General features: G+C 37.5%; 1 protein-coding gene across 1 annotated transcript in view; it reads left to right on the top strand.

The window, feature by feature from the left end:
* The first annotated feature begins 7497 nt into the window (after positions 1-7497).
* The window catches only part of LOC127450790 (brain-specific angiogenesis inhibitor 1-associated protein 2-like protein 1), a 111766-nt gene continuing 102782 nt past the window's right edge, over positions 7498-16481 (top strand). The window contains exons 1-3 of the mRNA XM_051715148.1: positions 7498-7768; positions 11168-11243; positions 13723-13809. Of these exons, the coding sequence (XP_051571108.1) occupies positions 7718-7768; positions 11168-11243; positions 13723-13809 (214 nt within the window). The 5' untranslated portion in view covers positions 7498-7717. The remainder of the gene's footprint in view (positions 7769-11167; positions 11244-13722; positions 13810-16481) is intronic.

The raw sequence follows: 16481 nt of genomic DNA, 5'->3' as shown, positions 1-16481 counted from the left end.
TATATATATATATATATATATATATATATATATATACCGTATATACAGTATATACAGACACACAGTATATATAATTTATAAATATAAACTTCGGCCCCAAGCAATGTTGCTTGGTCCAATCAGGCCTGTGACCCAAAATGAGTTTGACACCCCTGCATTAGATCATGGAAAAGGTTTTTTTAATCATTTTATATCTTTGGAAAATGTCTCTGCACAAACAATAATACAGATTTAGGTAAGTTAGTACCAACTCTGTAACTGCACTCCAGTGTTTTTATGTTGTCTGATCTCAACTGAGTGAAGAAAAATTTAACTGAAAAAAGTTTGTGTCAAAGTAGGTGGAGCAGTGAGGTCACACAGCAGATGCAACGTTTCTCTGAAAGTTCGCACTGGCAAGCTGTTTCGAACCACCACAACAAACCCAAAAACATCTTGTTGTTGGACAGATTTTGTTCGATATTACGAATACCTGTTCATTCTTCGATTTATTCTAAAAGTCATAGTGTCTAAATGTTGTGTTTAATTGCATACATACCTGTATGTGTTTTAAGCTAAACATTCTGACAATCCTTGTATCCACCATTTAATTGATATGAAGGACACATTTTGCAATTGTACTTATATGTTTTTTTAAGTCTTTTTTATTTTTTATTTATTTCTGCTCAACACGAAGATGTATTTGACAAACTTTGAAGATGTCAATAACATTTTAGTTTTTAAAAAGAGCATTTTTATGTATTCAGCCTTCTTTATTCATTTGCATTTACTGATGATTCCTTCAGTGCAAGCTTTCAGATGCCTCACTGTTGTGTTTAAAATTTCAGCCTAACAGCTCTTAGAACAATATCTCATGTGGTGGAGACACCCAGCCACATAGCAAAACATATTAAAAAGGAAAAGCCATTCTGTTTCTATTTGGTTGTAAAAATCCAATAGACGAGAGGCTATCCATCTGTGGAGTACATGTCCTTCTCTCAAGTTCACTCTAGTTATGAACTCTTCGCTAAAGCCTGCTTTAAAATGGCATCAAAGCTGTGATTTCAACTTTCAGGAGATAAATTTTGTCTTTTTACAAAATTTTAAACTATAAAATGTTTTGTGTTTGGTAACATTATTTTCCTGACAATTAAATACATTTTCCCCCAAAATTCTCAATACCGTAATGCCATTACTCTCACAATTCTCTTTACTGTAATATAGTATTTTCTTCTGATTTACAATCAAATGATTACTGTAAATACAATTATTTTTCATTTATATCTGCATAAATTAAAGGCAGTGCAAAGAAAACCACCATAATAGGTAATAATTTAAATAATATGCCATAATCTTTCCATACTATAGTAATGAGAAGGAGATTTGCCCAACATCTTCCCCATGTTAGGGGATTTTTGCATTAAGGTAATGAGAATTGGGGAAATGTGTTTAATGTTCATGAAAATAATGTCTCAATGACAAAAACCTTAGTTGTTTTTCCTGTCTTTCCTTTTTCTTCTTTTTGATTTTGAGGTGAAATATCACCCAAACATGTTCTTGACAGGTTTTGTACCGAGTAGATACAGTAAAGATTATACAGAAGATTCATAGAGGAAAGAGGATTGATCTGACAGAATCTGAAAGAGAACTACTTCTCTTCAGAGAACTACTTCTGTTTATTTTCAGAATTTATTCATTCAACATCAGTGGCAAATTTGCTGAACTAGTCAATTCATAGCTTGCTGTCAGATCTTATGGATTAAAGTCTTGTGTGAGAGAAAAATAGAGCACACATGTTCTGTTGCTCTTCAAAAAGCCGAAACATGCAGCCTTTCGCATGTCTGGATTTCACTGTATTCATGGTTCCTGCTAATAAGGCTTTGATAAATATACATCATACACACAACAGCAAAACACATCATGGTGCCATCAGGATTATGTAGAATTCCAAGTAAGGCTTTTACATAACAGTATGTGAAAGCATTGCTGCACTGTCACTACAATGATTTATCTGTTTGTCTTTTTACACATACATTTTAATTCTGAGGAACACTGTGTAACTGTAAGAACACGAGAGTCAGATGTAGAAAAAATCTATTTCAAAATCTCTGTCAATAATGGCAGTAATGCACATTTTCTTGTGCCTGTATATGCAGATACACTTGATTCATTAATTGAGCCTCGGATGACCCCTTGTGGAAGGTAATGGAAACGCATACAATCACACAAATACATGCCAGCTCAAAACAATACCAATGACGCCATCATGTGTATTACTTACTAGAATAAAATGACAGACGACAGTTACATAATTACTCAGGGAAATACCCAATCTTGATGTCAAACAATTTAATTTCAACTAGATAAAACCACATTTTTGATATGTAGCAGCAATTTCACTAGTAAAATTTCATAATAATCATTCACTCCTGTTCAAAATGCAATCACAGATATTTATAATAAATGTTCTTACTATTGTAATTCCAATTTTACATATTAACTGTATACTTCTTACTAGTAAAAACTATATGTTTTGATATCAATAATAACATTGTTACTAGTATAAATATCCATTCCTGTTATTAACAATTTTTAATGATTCCATTCATAAAATAAATAAACATAACATAAAATACGGAATCAAATTATATACATTAAGCCCCTCCCCCCGAACATTTTAAATGTCTATCCCCTATATTAATGACCACCCCATCGCTTAAGATACAGAGTCTGTGGCAAAATGAAAATTGAGAGTCCAATACGTCACATAAAACTGAACCCTCAACCAAAATTCTTGGATCTTAACACACCACCAAAAAACATGGATTGTGTCTCCATCTTCTGACTGGCATCGCCAGCAGGTGGGTGTGTCTTTAAGACCAAGCCTATACAATCTAGAGGGGGTCCAATAGAATCTATGTAAAATCTTGAATTGCATAAGGCGCACCCTTGCATCTTTAGATGCAGACTTGATGTTTTTTAGAATCCTAGCCCACACTCCCTCCTCCAATACCACGTTTAAATCTTTCTCCCATAATCTCTTGAGAGAAGCTGAAGGTTCGTACAGCCTCATGACCTTTTCCAAATGCAATAATCACCACTCCCAGAGTATCTGCCGCTTTAGGGGTGTGTATGCTATTCCCAAAAACAATACAGAGCAGGTGGCACAGCTGTAAATACCTAAAGAACTGAGACCTGGGAATCCTAAAATGTTGAACCCTATTTTCAAAGTATTTCAACACTCCGCTCTCATATAGGTCACCGAGTGTAGTAACCTCCCTCACAATCCACTCTGACCAGCAGAAAGGGGACTTATTAATACATAAGTTTGGATTTTTAGGTGAATGAGGAATACTGTATGACCTGACCCTTAAGAACCGCCTTAAGTGCCTCCCAAGCCACGCCCACAGAGGATACTGAGGACCAGTTGGTTTCCATATAAACACTGATTTCAGCCTTTAACATTTGTTTGAATTCAGGATTTTACAAAAGGGATACATTAAAGCGCCAACTATATGATTTCCCCTTCTCCATATATGGCAACACCTCTAAACTCACCAGGGCATGATCTGAGACTAAGATATTTCCAATTGAGCAATCAACAACAGATGAAATGAGGGACTTAGATATAAAAAAAAATCTATTCTAGAATAAATCTTATGGACTGATGAAAAAAATGTATAGTCCCTGCCAGATGGGTTCAAAAGTCTCCAAATATCTGTAAGACCAAGATTTTTACACATCCTGTGAAACGTCAATGTTGCTCTAGGGGGCTTACACACTTTTGCTTCACTGTGATCAAGGACTGAGTCCATCAATAGATTAAAGTCTGCTCCCAATATTATATCATGAGGGGTGCCTGCGGCTTGAAACATCCCTTCAAGATCTATAAAAAAGCCCTGATCTTCAGTGTAAGGTGCGTAAAAATTTGCCAAAATAAAACTTTGCCCCTGAATTTCTTCTAAAACTATAATGACTCCTCCTAATTTATCTTTAATCTGTTTGAGACATTTGAATTGTAGATGTTTACTTATCAGTGTAATGACTCCCCTGCTCTTACTTGAGCCAGCACTAAAGAAAACATGTCCACCCCATATCTTCCCAAATTTTTCAGTTTCCTGTGGAGAAAGATGCGTTTCTTGAAGAAACACTATATCATATTTCTTACATTTAAGAAAAGTAATAACCTTCCTTCTTTTTATGGGGTGCCCCAACTCATTCACATTCCACGTGGAGAGAGACAATCCACTCATATTAACATTTGACATTTTGACATATTAAAAAAATAGATTGTGTGTCAAAAATAAAATTATAAAGACCACATTCCAACATTAGTGCAACAAACAAACCCCAAACTTCCCCTCGAACCAAACAAACAGAAAAAAGAAAAACGTGCACATTAACCCCACGCCAACTGGCGTCCATCCCTCTAAACTCAAACAGTCCATGTACGCCTACAAGAGCCCCCGCGACAACTTTGCCGTCGGATTGCTCAAGTCCGGTGTTTCTATACAAATTTTGTGAGACAGAGTTACACAACACAATATAATCTATAAAACAAACTCCAGCCAATAGGCGGAATAAACACAAAGAACATGTAGATTCATCCACATAACTGTCCCGAAGGTGTGTTTCTCCACAAAACAAATTCCAGCCGCTAGCGGAACCAGCACAAAAAAAAGGGCATTCAGTTTCCTCAGACAGTCAAACAAATGTTCAGTGAGCCGGCCCATTCGACTGCTACATGAGTGCAACAAATGACCTAATTACTCCAATGTCTTGCAAGAAATACTCCACAAAACAAACTCCAACCAATGGAGGCATAAGCACAAAGAACATGCAGATTCATCCACAACACTGTCCCGAAGGAGTGTTAATACACAAAACAAACTCCAGCCGCTGGGCGGAACCAGCACAATAAGAAAAAAAAAGGCGCTCAGTTTCCTTGGACGGTCAAGTGAATGTCCAGTGAATCAGTCCAATTGGCTGCAACGTGAGTACCACAAAATAACTTACTTAGTCCATTGACTTTATGAAGGACATCGCTTGCTGGTCATGTAAATATTTTACGGTCATCCTTAGCATCTATTCTCAATTTGGCCGGGAGCATCAGTGCAAAAGCGACCTTCCATTAATGTAAGAGTTTCTTGCATTCCTTGAATCGATCACGTTCTCTCTTGTCGAATTCACAAAGTATGGGAACAAGAAATTGCTGTGGTTCTTCCAAGAAAGCCTTGTTTTACTCCTTGCCTCATGTAACATGAGATCTTTATCGGATGATCTCAGAAATTTGGCCAGAATTGATCGGGGCCTTTTTCCCTCAGCGGATCGCCAAGCCGGAACCCTGTAAGCTTGCTCAATTTCCAGCTTATTACCTGTTATGTCGAGCAGACTCGGAAAGTGCCACCATATCCCGACCTTCTTCGGCTTCAGGAATTCCAACAATACGGACATTACTCTGCCGACTACAGTTTTCCATATCCTCCAACTTTTCCCAGATGTGCTCCAAATCCACCTTGGTCGCTAGCAGATTAGCAGATAATTCCCTCTCCGATGACTCCAGATAATCAATCCGTTTCTCAACATCCCCCACTCTTGTAACCACCTCAGTGAATTTCGTCTCCTTGGCAGTGATCGATCGACGTATTACAGCAAGATCCTCCAAGTCCGCCACAACCTTCATCAGCATTGTCAACATGTTCAACAATTCGGGCTTGCGGCCTGCTCAGGGGCATCAGCTTGAACACGTAAGTGTCTTTTAATGTCTCCAGAGCCCGAGGATTTTGAATTCTTTTACATATTGTCTTCCTAGAACATTTAAGGGTCAGGTATCATGTATCGAATCTCACCGGTTTATGACATAAAAAGTATTAAAACTAGCAAAGTGCATAGAGCTCGCCGTTCACACGTCCGAACCTCGCATGGCGTCATGTTATAAATATCCATTCATGATATAAACTACTGAATTACAACTAAAGTGAAAATGCTACTTTTTGATATCTGTATTTCAGCATGCAAGATTTGGTATTTCAGATATCTGACAATTGATTTCAGATATCAATAAACAGAAGAGTATTTAAATATATCTTAATAGGTTTTCTTGTTAGTGAGAAGAAATTACCGATATCAAATATTAGCACTTTTATTAGTTGTAATTCAATTGGTAATATGAAGAATGGACATTTGCACTTATAACAATGTAATTATTGATATATAAAAATATTTTGATAGTAAGTAGTACAATGTTGATATTTTGGTTAAATTCTGCTAGTGAAAGTGCAGTTACAGATCTCCAAAATTAGTATATTTTTTATTAGTTGGAATATTTTAAATTCCATCTTTTATATCAAGAATGTGCATTTCCGTGAGTAATAGTGGCATTTTACAAATAAAGAATTAACGTTTTCACAAGTGCAAATGTAACTAGATTAGTTTGTCACAACAAACTTTGATGTTAGGGTTAAAAAGTTTGAAGTTTGATGGTTATACAGAGATTGCAGTGAGACAAACAGCCAGATAGCTAAATAGACAGACACTGTAGATAGTCAGACAAACTGAATGGATGGATAGAGGAGTTTGAATTAATGAGCATTCTGTTGGCCCATTTGAACATTCCGTCAATGTAAGTTTATATGGGATTTTTCAGAGATTTTATCAGATGCTGTGTGAGAATTGTTAGTCTGATCATTTAGAAAAGACATAGCACACTAAGTTAGAACAGTCTGAAGGTCTGTGCCAAGTTTGGTGGATGTTACAGCTTTGTCAAGCCAACATAATTACCAATATCAATAATTAGCACTTTCACTAGTAGTAGTACTATTCCTGATACCAAGTAGCATTTTAGTGAGAAAAATTACTAATGAAAATTGAATTGTTGATATCTATAATTCATATCCTGCATGTGATTAAATGTCAAAAGGGCTTGCGAGACACACACACACACACACACACACACACACACACACACACACACACACACACACACACACACACACACACACACACTTGTTTTTATATCATTGTAGGGACTCTCCATAGACATCCATGCATTTTATACAGATCTAACGATCATTTCTATCCTCTAACCATATCTCTACACCTAAACCTAACCCGCACAGAAACCTTTTTTGCATTTTTACATTTTCAAAAATACATCGTTTGGTATGTTTAATAAGCCATTTCCCTCGTTGGGACCGCTGGCTGGTCAAGGTAGGTGATCTCAGGTTTTACTATCCTTGTGGAGCCATTTGGTCCCCACAATGTAGTATTATCATGTACACACACACACACACACACACACACACACACACACACACACACACACACACACACACACACACTGTTGTCCCCTATGTAAACCATTTTATTATAGCAAGTCATAAACAGCAGATGGCGCTGTTTATTGTATTTCTGAGTTCACCTGTCAGAGTGGACTGTGTGTGTGACGTCGCACCCCTCACCTATCTCTCCCGCCCCTGACGCAGTCAGACAGACACATTCACGCACTTATAAGTTTGTTAGCAAGGCTTACCTCAGCACAGCTCAGCTCCACCTGCCCTTTATTGAGGAACACCCCAGTCACTCTGTAACATACATTTACAGTAGACTCCTGTCTTACTATGAGGACTTGCAGGAGCCGATAAAGCGAGTTGTTTTGGACTATTGGATTAACCGGAGACTTTTGGCGGATCAAACGGATCGGTGTTTGAGTGCGCGCGCTTGTCGCGAGAAGGGCTGAAGAATGTCGCGCGACCCGGAGGAGGTGAATAAACTGACCGAGAGCACTTACAAGGTGAGAGAATGACACTTAACGTTTCTACAATGGGTCAATTAAGGATTAATGCGGTAAACTTGAGAAGACGAACAAAATGTTCTTCAGGTTTATCACATTTAAGAGGGTTGCCATGTTGTACATGTGGTACAGTAAATTTATTTACACACCCAAACCAGTTTGATCAATGAATCCCAGATTAAACAATTCAGAGATGTTGTGAGAACTATATTTATATAGTCCCGTTGTCTCATTGTTTTGTAACCTCCCAACCCCAATGTGAACAAACATGCTTTATTTATTTTTTGTAAACCTCCCAAAAATCAGATTTAAAATGAGCACAAACATATTTAAAGGAATATTCCGGGTTTAAAACAAGTTAAGATATTTCACCCAAAAATGAAATTTCTCTCATCATTTACTCACCCTCATGCCATCCCAGATGTGTATGACTTTCTTTCTTCTGCAGAACACAAATTATGATTTTTAGAAGAATATCTCAGCTCTGTAGGTCCATATAATGAAAGTGAATGGTGACCAGTACCTTTGAGATCAAGGAAACAAAAGTACTCCATAAGACACCAGTGGTTAAATCCATGTTTCCAGACAGGATATTATAGGTGTGTGTGAGAAACAGATCACTATTTAATTAGGGCTGGGTGATATGTCTTAAATTATATCTTGATATTTTTCAGCCTATTGATGATATTCGATACATAGCTTGATAATTATGTACAGTATTTGCTCTAAAATGGCTCAAAAGTGTTTGTTTTTTTCTCTCCCCTTTTCTCCCCAATTTGGAATGCCCAATTCCCAATGCACTCTAAATCCTCGTGGTGGCATAGTGACTTGCCTCAATCTGGGTGGCGGAGGACGAATCTCAGTTGCCTCCGCGTCTGAGACAGTCAATCCGCACATATTATCACATGGCTTGTTGAGCGCATTACCACGAAGACACAGCGCATGTGGAGGCTTCACACTGTTCTCCGCGGCATCCACGCACAACTCGCCACGCGCCCCACCGAGAGCGAGAACCACATTATAGTGTCCACGAGGAGGTTACCCCATGTGACTCTACCCTCCCTAGCAACCGGGCCAATTTGGTTGCTTAGGAGCCCTGGCTGAGTCACATAGCATGCCCTGGATTCGAACACACGACTCCAGGGGTGGTAGCCAGCATCAATTCTCGTGAGCCTTTTTCACACTCCGGGGTTTGGAACGCGGAAGTAAATGTTTGCAGGGTAAACTTCGACAGCGGTGAATGGGAGACCACAGCAAATATTATTTTCACTTACCTATTTGCTCCAAGAACAAAAGAAAAAAAATCAACTATTATGTTTTAATGACTTTTCCAGAAGAAAAAAAAAAAATAGAGAGCGGTGGATTAAGACAGTCAGATGGGAGAAGATGCCATATTTACGGTCACTCTCTCAGCAGCTGTAAAAGAAACCCCCTTGCAGCTGTGGTAATTCAGTTTTAAAACTAATTCCAGGGTAATATAACACAAAGTAGAATGTTATAAATTTACACTCTGTATTTAAAACAATGATCATATAAAAAAGTTTGCTAGATTTACGCTGCTAAATTAGGTGTAAATGCATCTTTACAGTCTGTGAAAAAGGTCTATGTGTCTTTGAAAGTTTACAATGTTCTGCATTTGATGAACACTCTAATCTCCTCTTCTGTTATTCTGTGCCGCGTTTGTAGATTTATATAACATCTTGTAGCGGTTCCTAATGTTTGGAATTGTGTGAATGCTTGAACCTGCATTACTTTGATTTCATAATGCACGTGAACTGATCTGAGAGCACGGACATGCGCACAGATCAGCGTGTCACTGGTTTGTTCTGAATCACACAGACCGTGTTTATCTGTCTTTAACCCTTGTGTGTCAATAAAAAAGTTACTGAGAGGTCCTTGGAGGACAAAAATGTCCACGTCAAAACACTGCCATTTTCCACTTTCAGTTAGTTAATTTTTTTAACCAACATCAGTCCTGATTATAAATACCAAATATTCATTAATTTTCAGGATTTTAACCCTTTAAATGCCAGTTTGTTTACATAATGCCAGTGTTGGTTTTTCACACCACACACACACATACATACACATTTCTGAAGACACACATACAAAACACACTCTGACATCCATACCAACACAGCCACACAATTTTAGCTGCATCATTTATTCAACTGGCCTGCAGTGCTCTATAATACAGCAGACAGAAAATAGGAAAAAAGCATGTATTTGCTCCATAGGATAAACATGAGAAAAATGGCGCCATCTGGTGGAATTTTTTTTTTTTAATTCTAACTATTTTGTGTACACAGTTTATTTTAGATGTATTATAGGAACTGAGGTTGAAATATCAAAATTGCCCAAAAAATACACACCTTTGGCAAACTTTATACCGGTGGCATTAACCACCAAAATGATCGAAAAAACAAAAATGAAAAAGACAAAAATGTCCCGAAGGTCGCACAAGGGTTAATTCAGAGCCTTTTGTGGATTCATAAGTCACATATGACCAATTTGCTATTTTGATGTTATTTTGATTAATTGTGCAGCCCTGAAGTATTGTAAAATGAGTCTACTAATGCGCTCTTTATGAAACTTAATGGCCAAATGAAAGCACATTAAAATCATTGCGATATTCACGATATTGGTAAATTTTGCATTGTCCGCAAAAATATCTCGATTATATCGTTAATATTCGATATGTCGCCCAGCCCTATATTTAAGTCATTTTTCTATCATAAATTCTTCTCCCTGCCCAGTAGGAGGCGATATGCATGAAGACTGTGAATCACCAAAAAGGACTTCCTAAAAAAAAAACAACGCAATTTGTGAATCGAAACCTAGTATCTATCGAATACTAGGCATTTTTCTTCACTGTATTACTGCCTGTACAACTGAAAACAACTCGCTTCACGTCTTGCTTTTTGCGCCCCTACGTGAACATTACACCCAGAAATTGGAGCTCACATGTGCCCACACACCCAACAACACTTACCGCTTTGGCCATGGGGGGCAGTGTTGTGAATTTCGGTAAGTATATACCGATTTTTGCTTAAGAAAAGTTGACTACTCTTTCCGATCTCACTGTGAGTTTTCTGCATCTCTAGTCAGGTAGCAGACCTCTACTCTCATCACCCACAGAATTAAAGTACCACTAAAAAATTACTATTCCACTAGGCAGTCGCACTTTTACATCTTGAAATCAGGAAAGGCACTTTTGACGTAACCCTGTACAGTACATTCAATCAGCAACACTTTTCTTCATATATTGGACTGAATAGGTTATTTGATTGAAGGAATGGCTCAGTCCACACCAAAACACTCTCTTGATTGGGGCTGATTATATAAGGATTGCTCACGTTGATGTATTAACCAATTCCTACTAAAAACCTTTCTTCATAGAATGTTATGGAACAGTTCAACCCAGGGCTGCGTAACCTCATAAACCTGGGAAAGAGCTACGAGAAAGCTGTTTCAGGTGAGTCTTACCTTTCCATGTCCTGATTACATGAGCGGACAACAGAAAATATTCATTATCCATTGACAAGGCCTAATAATCTGTTTATTAGCCAAGCATGCATGGTTATTGGATGTTTAATCAGCTAATATTTGGCATTTTTATATTATCTGCACCTGCCGATAACCTGGCCTGCTTGGCCAGTTAACAGATGTGTTAACTATGTCAGTCTATCACTAATATTTATTGTACAAGTGTTTACCAGGGTTCCCACGGTTCCCAGGGAATTTTAAAATGGTTATTTCCAGGACTGGAAATCTTATAGAAATAATAACAGAGATCTTAAAAAGTCTTAAAAGTCATAATTTAGAAAGTCAGTCTAAATTTCTGTAGTTATGCACAGCTCAAATTGCTTTTTCAATTTTAGGGCCCTATGATTTCCGCAGTGCGGAAAACATGGATGGAATTGCGTAATCCATTCATAGAAATGGAATGAACTAGTCTATAAAACATGGAATGTCATGGCATTTGACATATTTGGGATGAAAATTTTGAATGCACAATCAAAATAAATTCACAACTTGTCCTAGTGTGATGATTAATGTTGTGTGTTGGATTATGCTTTGAGGATCTTTATTAGGGATGCACCGATCCGATACCTGGATCGGTATCCAATACTGTTGTTTTTAAACGGATCGGGTATCGGTCCGATGAGCCTGATCCAAATCCGATACTGTGTGTTAGTCATGTTCGTTACTGGCAAGCTAAAAAAAATGACAAAAGAACCATTAAAACACAATTAAAGTAGTTCATATGATTCATGCATTTTATTCAAAGCCACTTGAAGAGGTGCGATAGCTCTGTGAATCACAAAAGGCTGTTTAATAAGTAAATATATAAAATGCACGCACAGCTCCAGCGCGTTATTGAATGCCGCTGCTCTGTTTACACACACACACACACACACACACACACACACACACACACACCCACGGCTATTTTTAGCCTTCACAGCGGTGCACAATATTTGAGCGCTACTCACGAACAACATCTCAGATGTAGATGCTCAATAGTTCGGTTCACTTATAATATGCATTTAGAACGGCACCGGAGGTGCATTTTACCAGAATTTGAATAAGAACGAATTAAACTACTGTGAACTTGCCTACAAACAGACACATACAGGACTTCCTGAAGAGTTCAGAATGTCAAAATAAAAGCATGAGGGATTAAAAGTTAAAGGTGTCAGGGTGTGCTGAGTGACTCCAGCACACATATGTGAGCGTTGCACCATTAAACTTGGGTAGAATGTAACCCTACCTATAAACTAAATATATACGGAAGACTTCGACCAGGAATAACGGATAGAATAATAAAGCAGACTGATATTTTATGACATCAATGAGCTCATGTATTGCGTGACGGGCATAAATCATTTCGACATACAGTATGTTGTTGACATTTACACTCGTTTACATTTACGAGAGAGCTTGTTACGGTTGATGTTCAAACCTTGTTTGCTCACGTAACTGTCAGCTGTGATGGCAGTGAGGGAGAAAGAGAGAGAGAGAGAGACTGGTGGATCCATGACAAAAGGTGCACGATTGAGATATATTACTATATATTACTATTATAATAAATATTATTATCATTTGTTTACAAATGATAATAATATTTAAGTTGAATGGGTTCCAAAAAATAACTGTGTGAATGAAAAGTGAGCTGATGTCTTACAACTAAATTGAACAAAAAAAGAGATCTGAATCCTTTAAAGTCCAGATACAAGTTAAAAAATAAAATCTTTTCAACTGATGATTTATACTGGAAATACTGTTAATTTTGCTGCTACATTATCCAGTAGACTAGTTAATAATAAAGTGTTTCTTAATAAGCTATACATTTATATTGAAATAATGTGTAGTTAGAGGTTTGTGTTTCTTTACATATTAAAGAGCACACCCAATTAGTTCCACACAATAATGTAAAGATATTCTAAACTGATTATGCAAAAAAAAAAACACTGGTATCAGATCGGCATCGGCCGATACTAAGATTTCTGATATCAGAGGAAGAGAAAAAGTGGTATCGGTGCATCCCTAGTCTTTATAGAAGCTTTTCATTTGATTAAAAAAAATGCAACTTATTGTTTCAAATAATCTTTCTGTTTTCATTTAATTATATTCGAATGAATTCATTCATTTTTTTTTAGACAGCATTTAAAATATGTAATTCCGAAAAAAATGGAAAACAAAATTTAGGAAAGAATAAAACTGATTTCGTATGGCTCTACCATCTCTATACAATTATTTTTATTTCGTAATCATGAAGGACGGGAGGAGTTGTGGAAAAGTCATGGAAATTCATTGGTCAAAAGGGGTGGGAACCCAGGTTAAACCAATTTCTTGTCAAAGTGATGGACTATTACAAGATAACTGATCAACAGTCACGATCACATACTATTACACCTCAATAGAAACGTTTTCTTATCTCTGTCTTGCAGCCATGGCCCTGGCTGGAAAGCAGTATTTTGATGCTGTATCTAAGATCGGAGAGAATGCAGCCGTATCTCCCGTTTCCAGAGAACTGGGTGAGTCGAAGTGAATGTACCCAGTATTCTTTTTGTTAAGAAATGAGTGAATACTTTTCCATTTACTCTTCCCATAGTGCAGTGCTTCCCAGGTCTTGAGATATTGAAAAGTCACGGAGGGCTTTATGCTTTCCTGGTCACTCCAGTCACAGATGCCATCTGCTAAAAGATTAGTAATGAAATTTGATTCTGGACAAACACTGCAGCTTGCTCCTTATTAGCACTTAATACTGAGAAAAACATTGACTTTTTATCTTTCATCATCACAGTTTCCTCATGTTAAAGATAACCTGCATCATAATCACTGATGATATGATAGTATGTGTCATAAAAACGCAGTATAAAGAATGCTATGTAGCCGAATCACGTCTCAGTTGCATCTGCTGTTTGGCACGTTAAATAGTCCATCTTTGACTATATGCGAGCCGTTTGTTGACATTGCATTCTGTCTGCCAGACCATAATAATGGTGGATGTATTATGCCTCTCTTGATCATGTTATTAGAGTGAGTGCGTTTATTGAAACATCTTGGTCAGGTTTGAGAAATCAGGGTGCAAACAGTTATTTAAGAGTTTAACTAATGTAAACTACTCAAAAGGACTTTATTGCTGATTCTTTAAAGGAATGTTCCAGGTCAGCTACAAAGTAGGCTCGATCAACAGCATTTGTGGCATAATGTTGATTACCACAAGAAATAGGCTAATTTCAACTCATCCTTTGCTTGTTTTAAAAGAAGCAGTTACATTAAGAAACTTACATTGGAAGTGAGTGGGGCTAGTCCATAAACATTAAAATACTGTACACATAAATTATGCATTGTTTCAGAAGTATGGCTACAAGATGTAAACATTATCCATGTGAGCATTATTTTAGTGTGATCTGTAGAAAGTTGTATCAAATAGGATTACAGGGTTCCATTGACATGGCAACGAAAAACTTTACACAGATAAGGTTAGAAAGCGATTTTATCACACTATAATGTTTACATCTTGTGGCTATACTTTTGAAACAGTGTGTATTTAAATGTTTATGGACTGGCCCCATTCACTTCCATTGTAAGTGCCTTAAGCTGGTGCCACATTAGCAGACTCCAAACTACTTGATTTTGGCCAAGATAAAGAATGAAGCCACGTTTTTATCTGTCAAAAAGTTGCTGATGCCGTCCTACCTGTGTCTGTTCTCCTGCTATCTAAAAGAGAGGAGCGATAGTGGAGATCAACCTTTATCTAATACAGCCTTCAAAAGGCTATATCTACGTTTTGATGAATTACAGTGAAGAGCTGACCTACAGATGTCTTGTCCGTCTGGGTGGTCTCAAACCGATTCTTTTGGTGCGGATCCGAGTGCGATTGCCATGTTCATATACTATGCCTATGCAAAGCAAACCTAGGGAGAAAACGCATCAGGTTAGGAAACAAATGGTGAAAATGCCCTTAGGATGTGATTCATGGAGCTTTCCTTGTGAAAGTGCATGACTGTGTATTTATCCCCTCAAGGCTCGCTGTAGAACACATATGTCCATATGCAGCTTTCAGTGAGTAAAGAAATTACATTCAATAAAAACACTGTTGTGGCTCCACTTTCTGATTTAATTTTAGTTTTTGGCAAAACACTTGGTGACAGAATCATTTTGTATTACAATCAGTGTTTGTAATGATATACAGCTGAGTGCGACAAAAATATTCATCAGCTTGACGTCTTGTCAGTTCTTCAGTAAAAGAAGAAGCTCATTGATCACTTGACGAGAACACAAGAGTCTGCCTCGGTGACAGAACAATTTTCTCAAACAAGCTGAATGTGATTTTTCAGTTTTTGAAGCCATTAACTCAACAGGGAGTCCAAACGGTCAAGTGATTAACGATCTCCTGCTGGCAGAGGCTAATGTGGGTTTCGTCTCCCTCTACCTAGCCGTCGATTATGTTAATGAAGCTCACATCTGAAAATCAGTGGAAAAATCGGCTAGTGTGGCGCCGGCTTTACTGTAACAGTAATTTTCTTCTTTTTTTTAAATTTGATGAGGGACTAGACTAAATAATTTTTTGTGGTAATTAACATTAAGCCACAAATGCTGTTAACTGAACTAAAAGGGGTAGTTCACCCAAAAATTTTAATTCTCTCATCATTTACTCACCCTCATGCCATCTAAGGAAAGAAAGACATAACTGTCTTTGAACACAAATGAAGATTTTTAGGTCCATAAAATGCAATTGAACGGGTGCCAACTTTTTGAAGCTCCAAAAAGTACATATAGCCATCATAAAACAATCCATATGATTCCAGTGGTCTAATTAATGTCTGCTAAAGTGAAACTCTAGGTGTTTTAATAAAAATGTTTGCTTCCGGCCAGCTTGAGGTTTGTACAATGACAAGGGTGGAGTTCAAACTGCCTCTCACGTGACGGAAACGTGTAAGCCTCCTCTGCATAGATATTCATACGTAGATCCCTTATTAGCAGCTGTTTCTATGGATCGCGGTACTTCCATTCACTCACTTGTATTCAAACCAATTCAAACAGCTCTCCTTGTTGACTGTTCCAAGATGGCGCTGCAGTTGACGTATCAAATCATGGATGTGGCATCTATGTATGATTATCTATGCTCCTCTGTTGTAAACAACACTGCATTTTTTTTTTTTTTCGGTATTTCACGTGGTTCTCGTGTGAACTTGCCAAC

The sequence above is a fragment of the Myxocyprinus asiaticus genome, chromosome 13 (assembly GCF_019703515.2).
Source record: "Myxocyprinus asiaticus isolate MX2 ecotype Aquarium Trade chromosome 13, UBuf_Myxa_2, whole genome shotgun sequence".
Lineage (NCBI taxonomy): Eukaryota > Metazoa > Chordata > Actinopteri > Cypriniformes > Catostomidae > Myxocyprinus > Myxocyprinus asiaticus.
The sequence above is the reverse complement of the archived record's forward strand: the minus strand, read 5'-3'. Positions and strand labels throughout refer to the sequence as shown.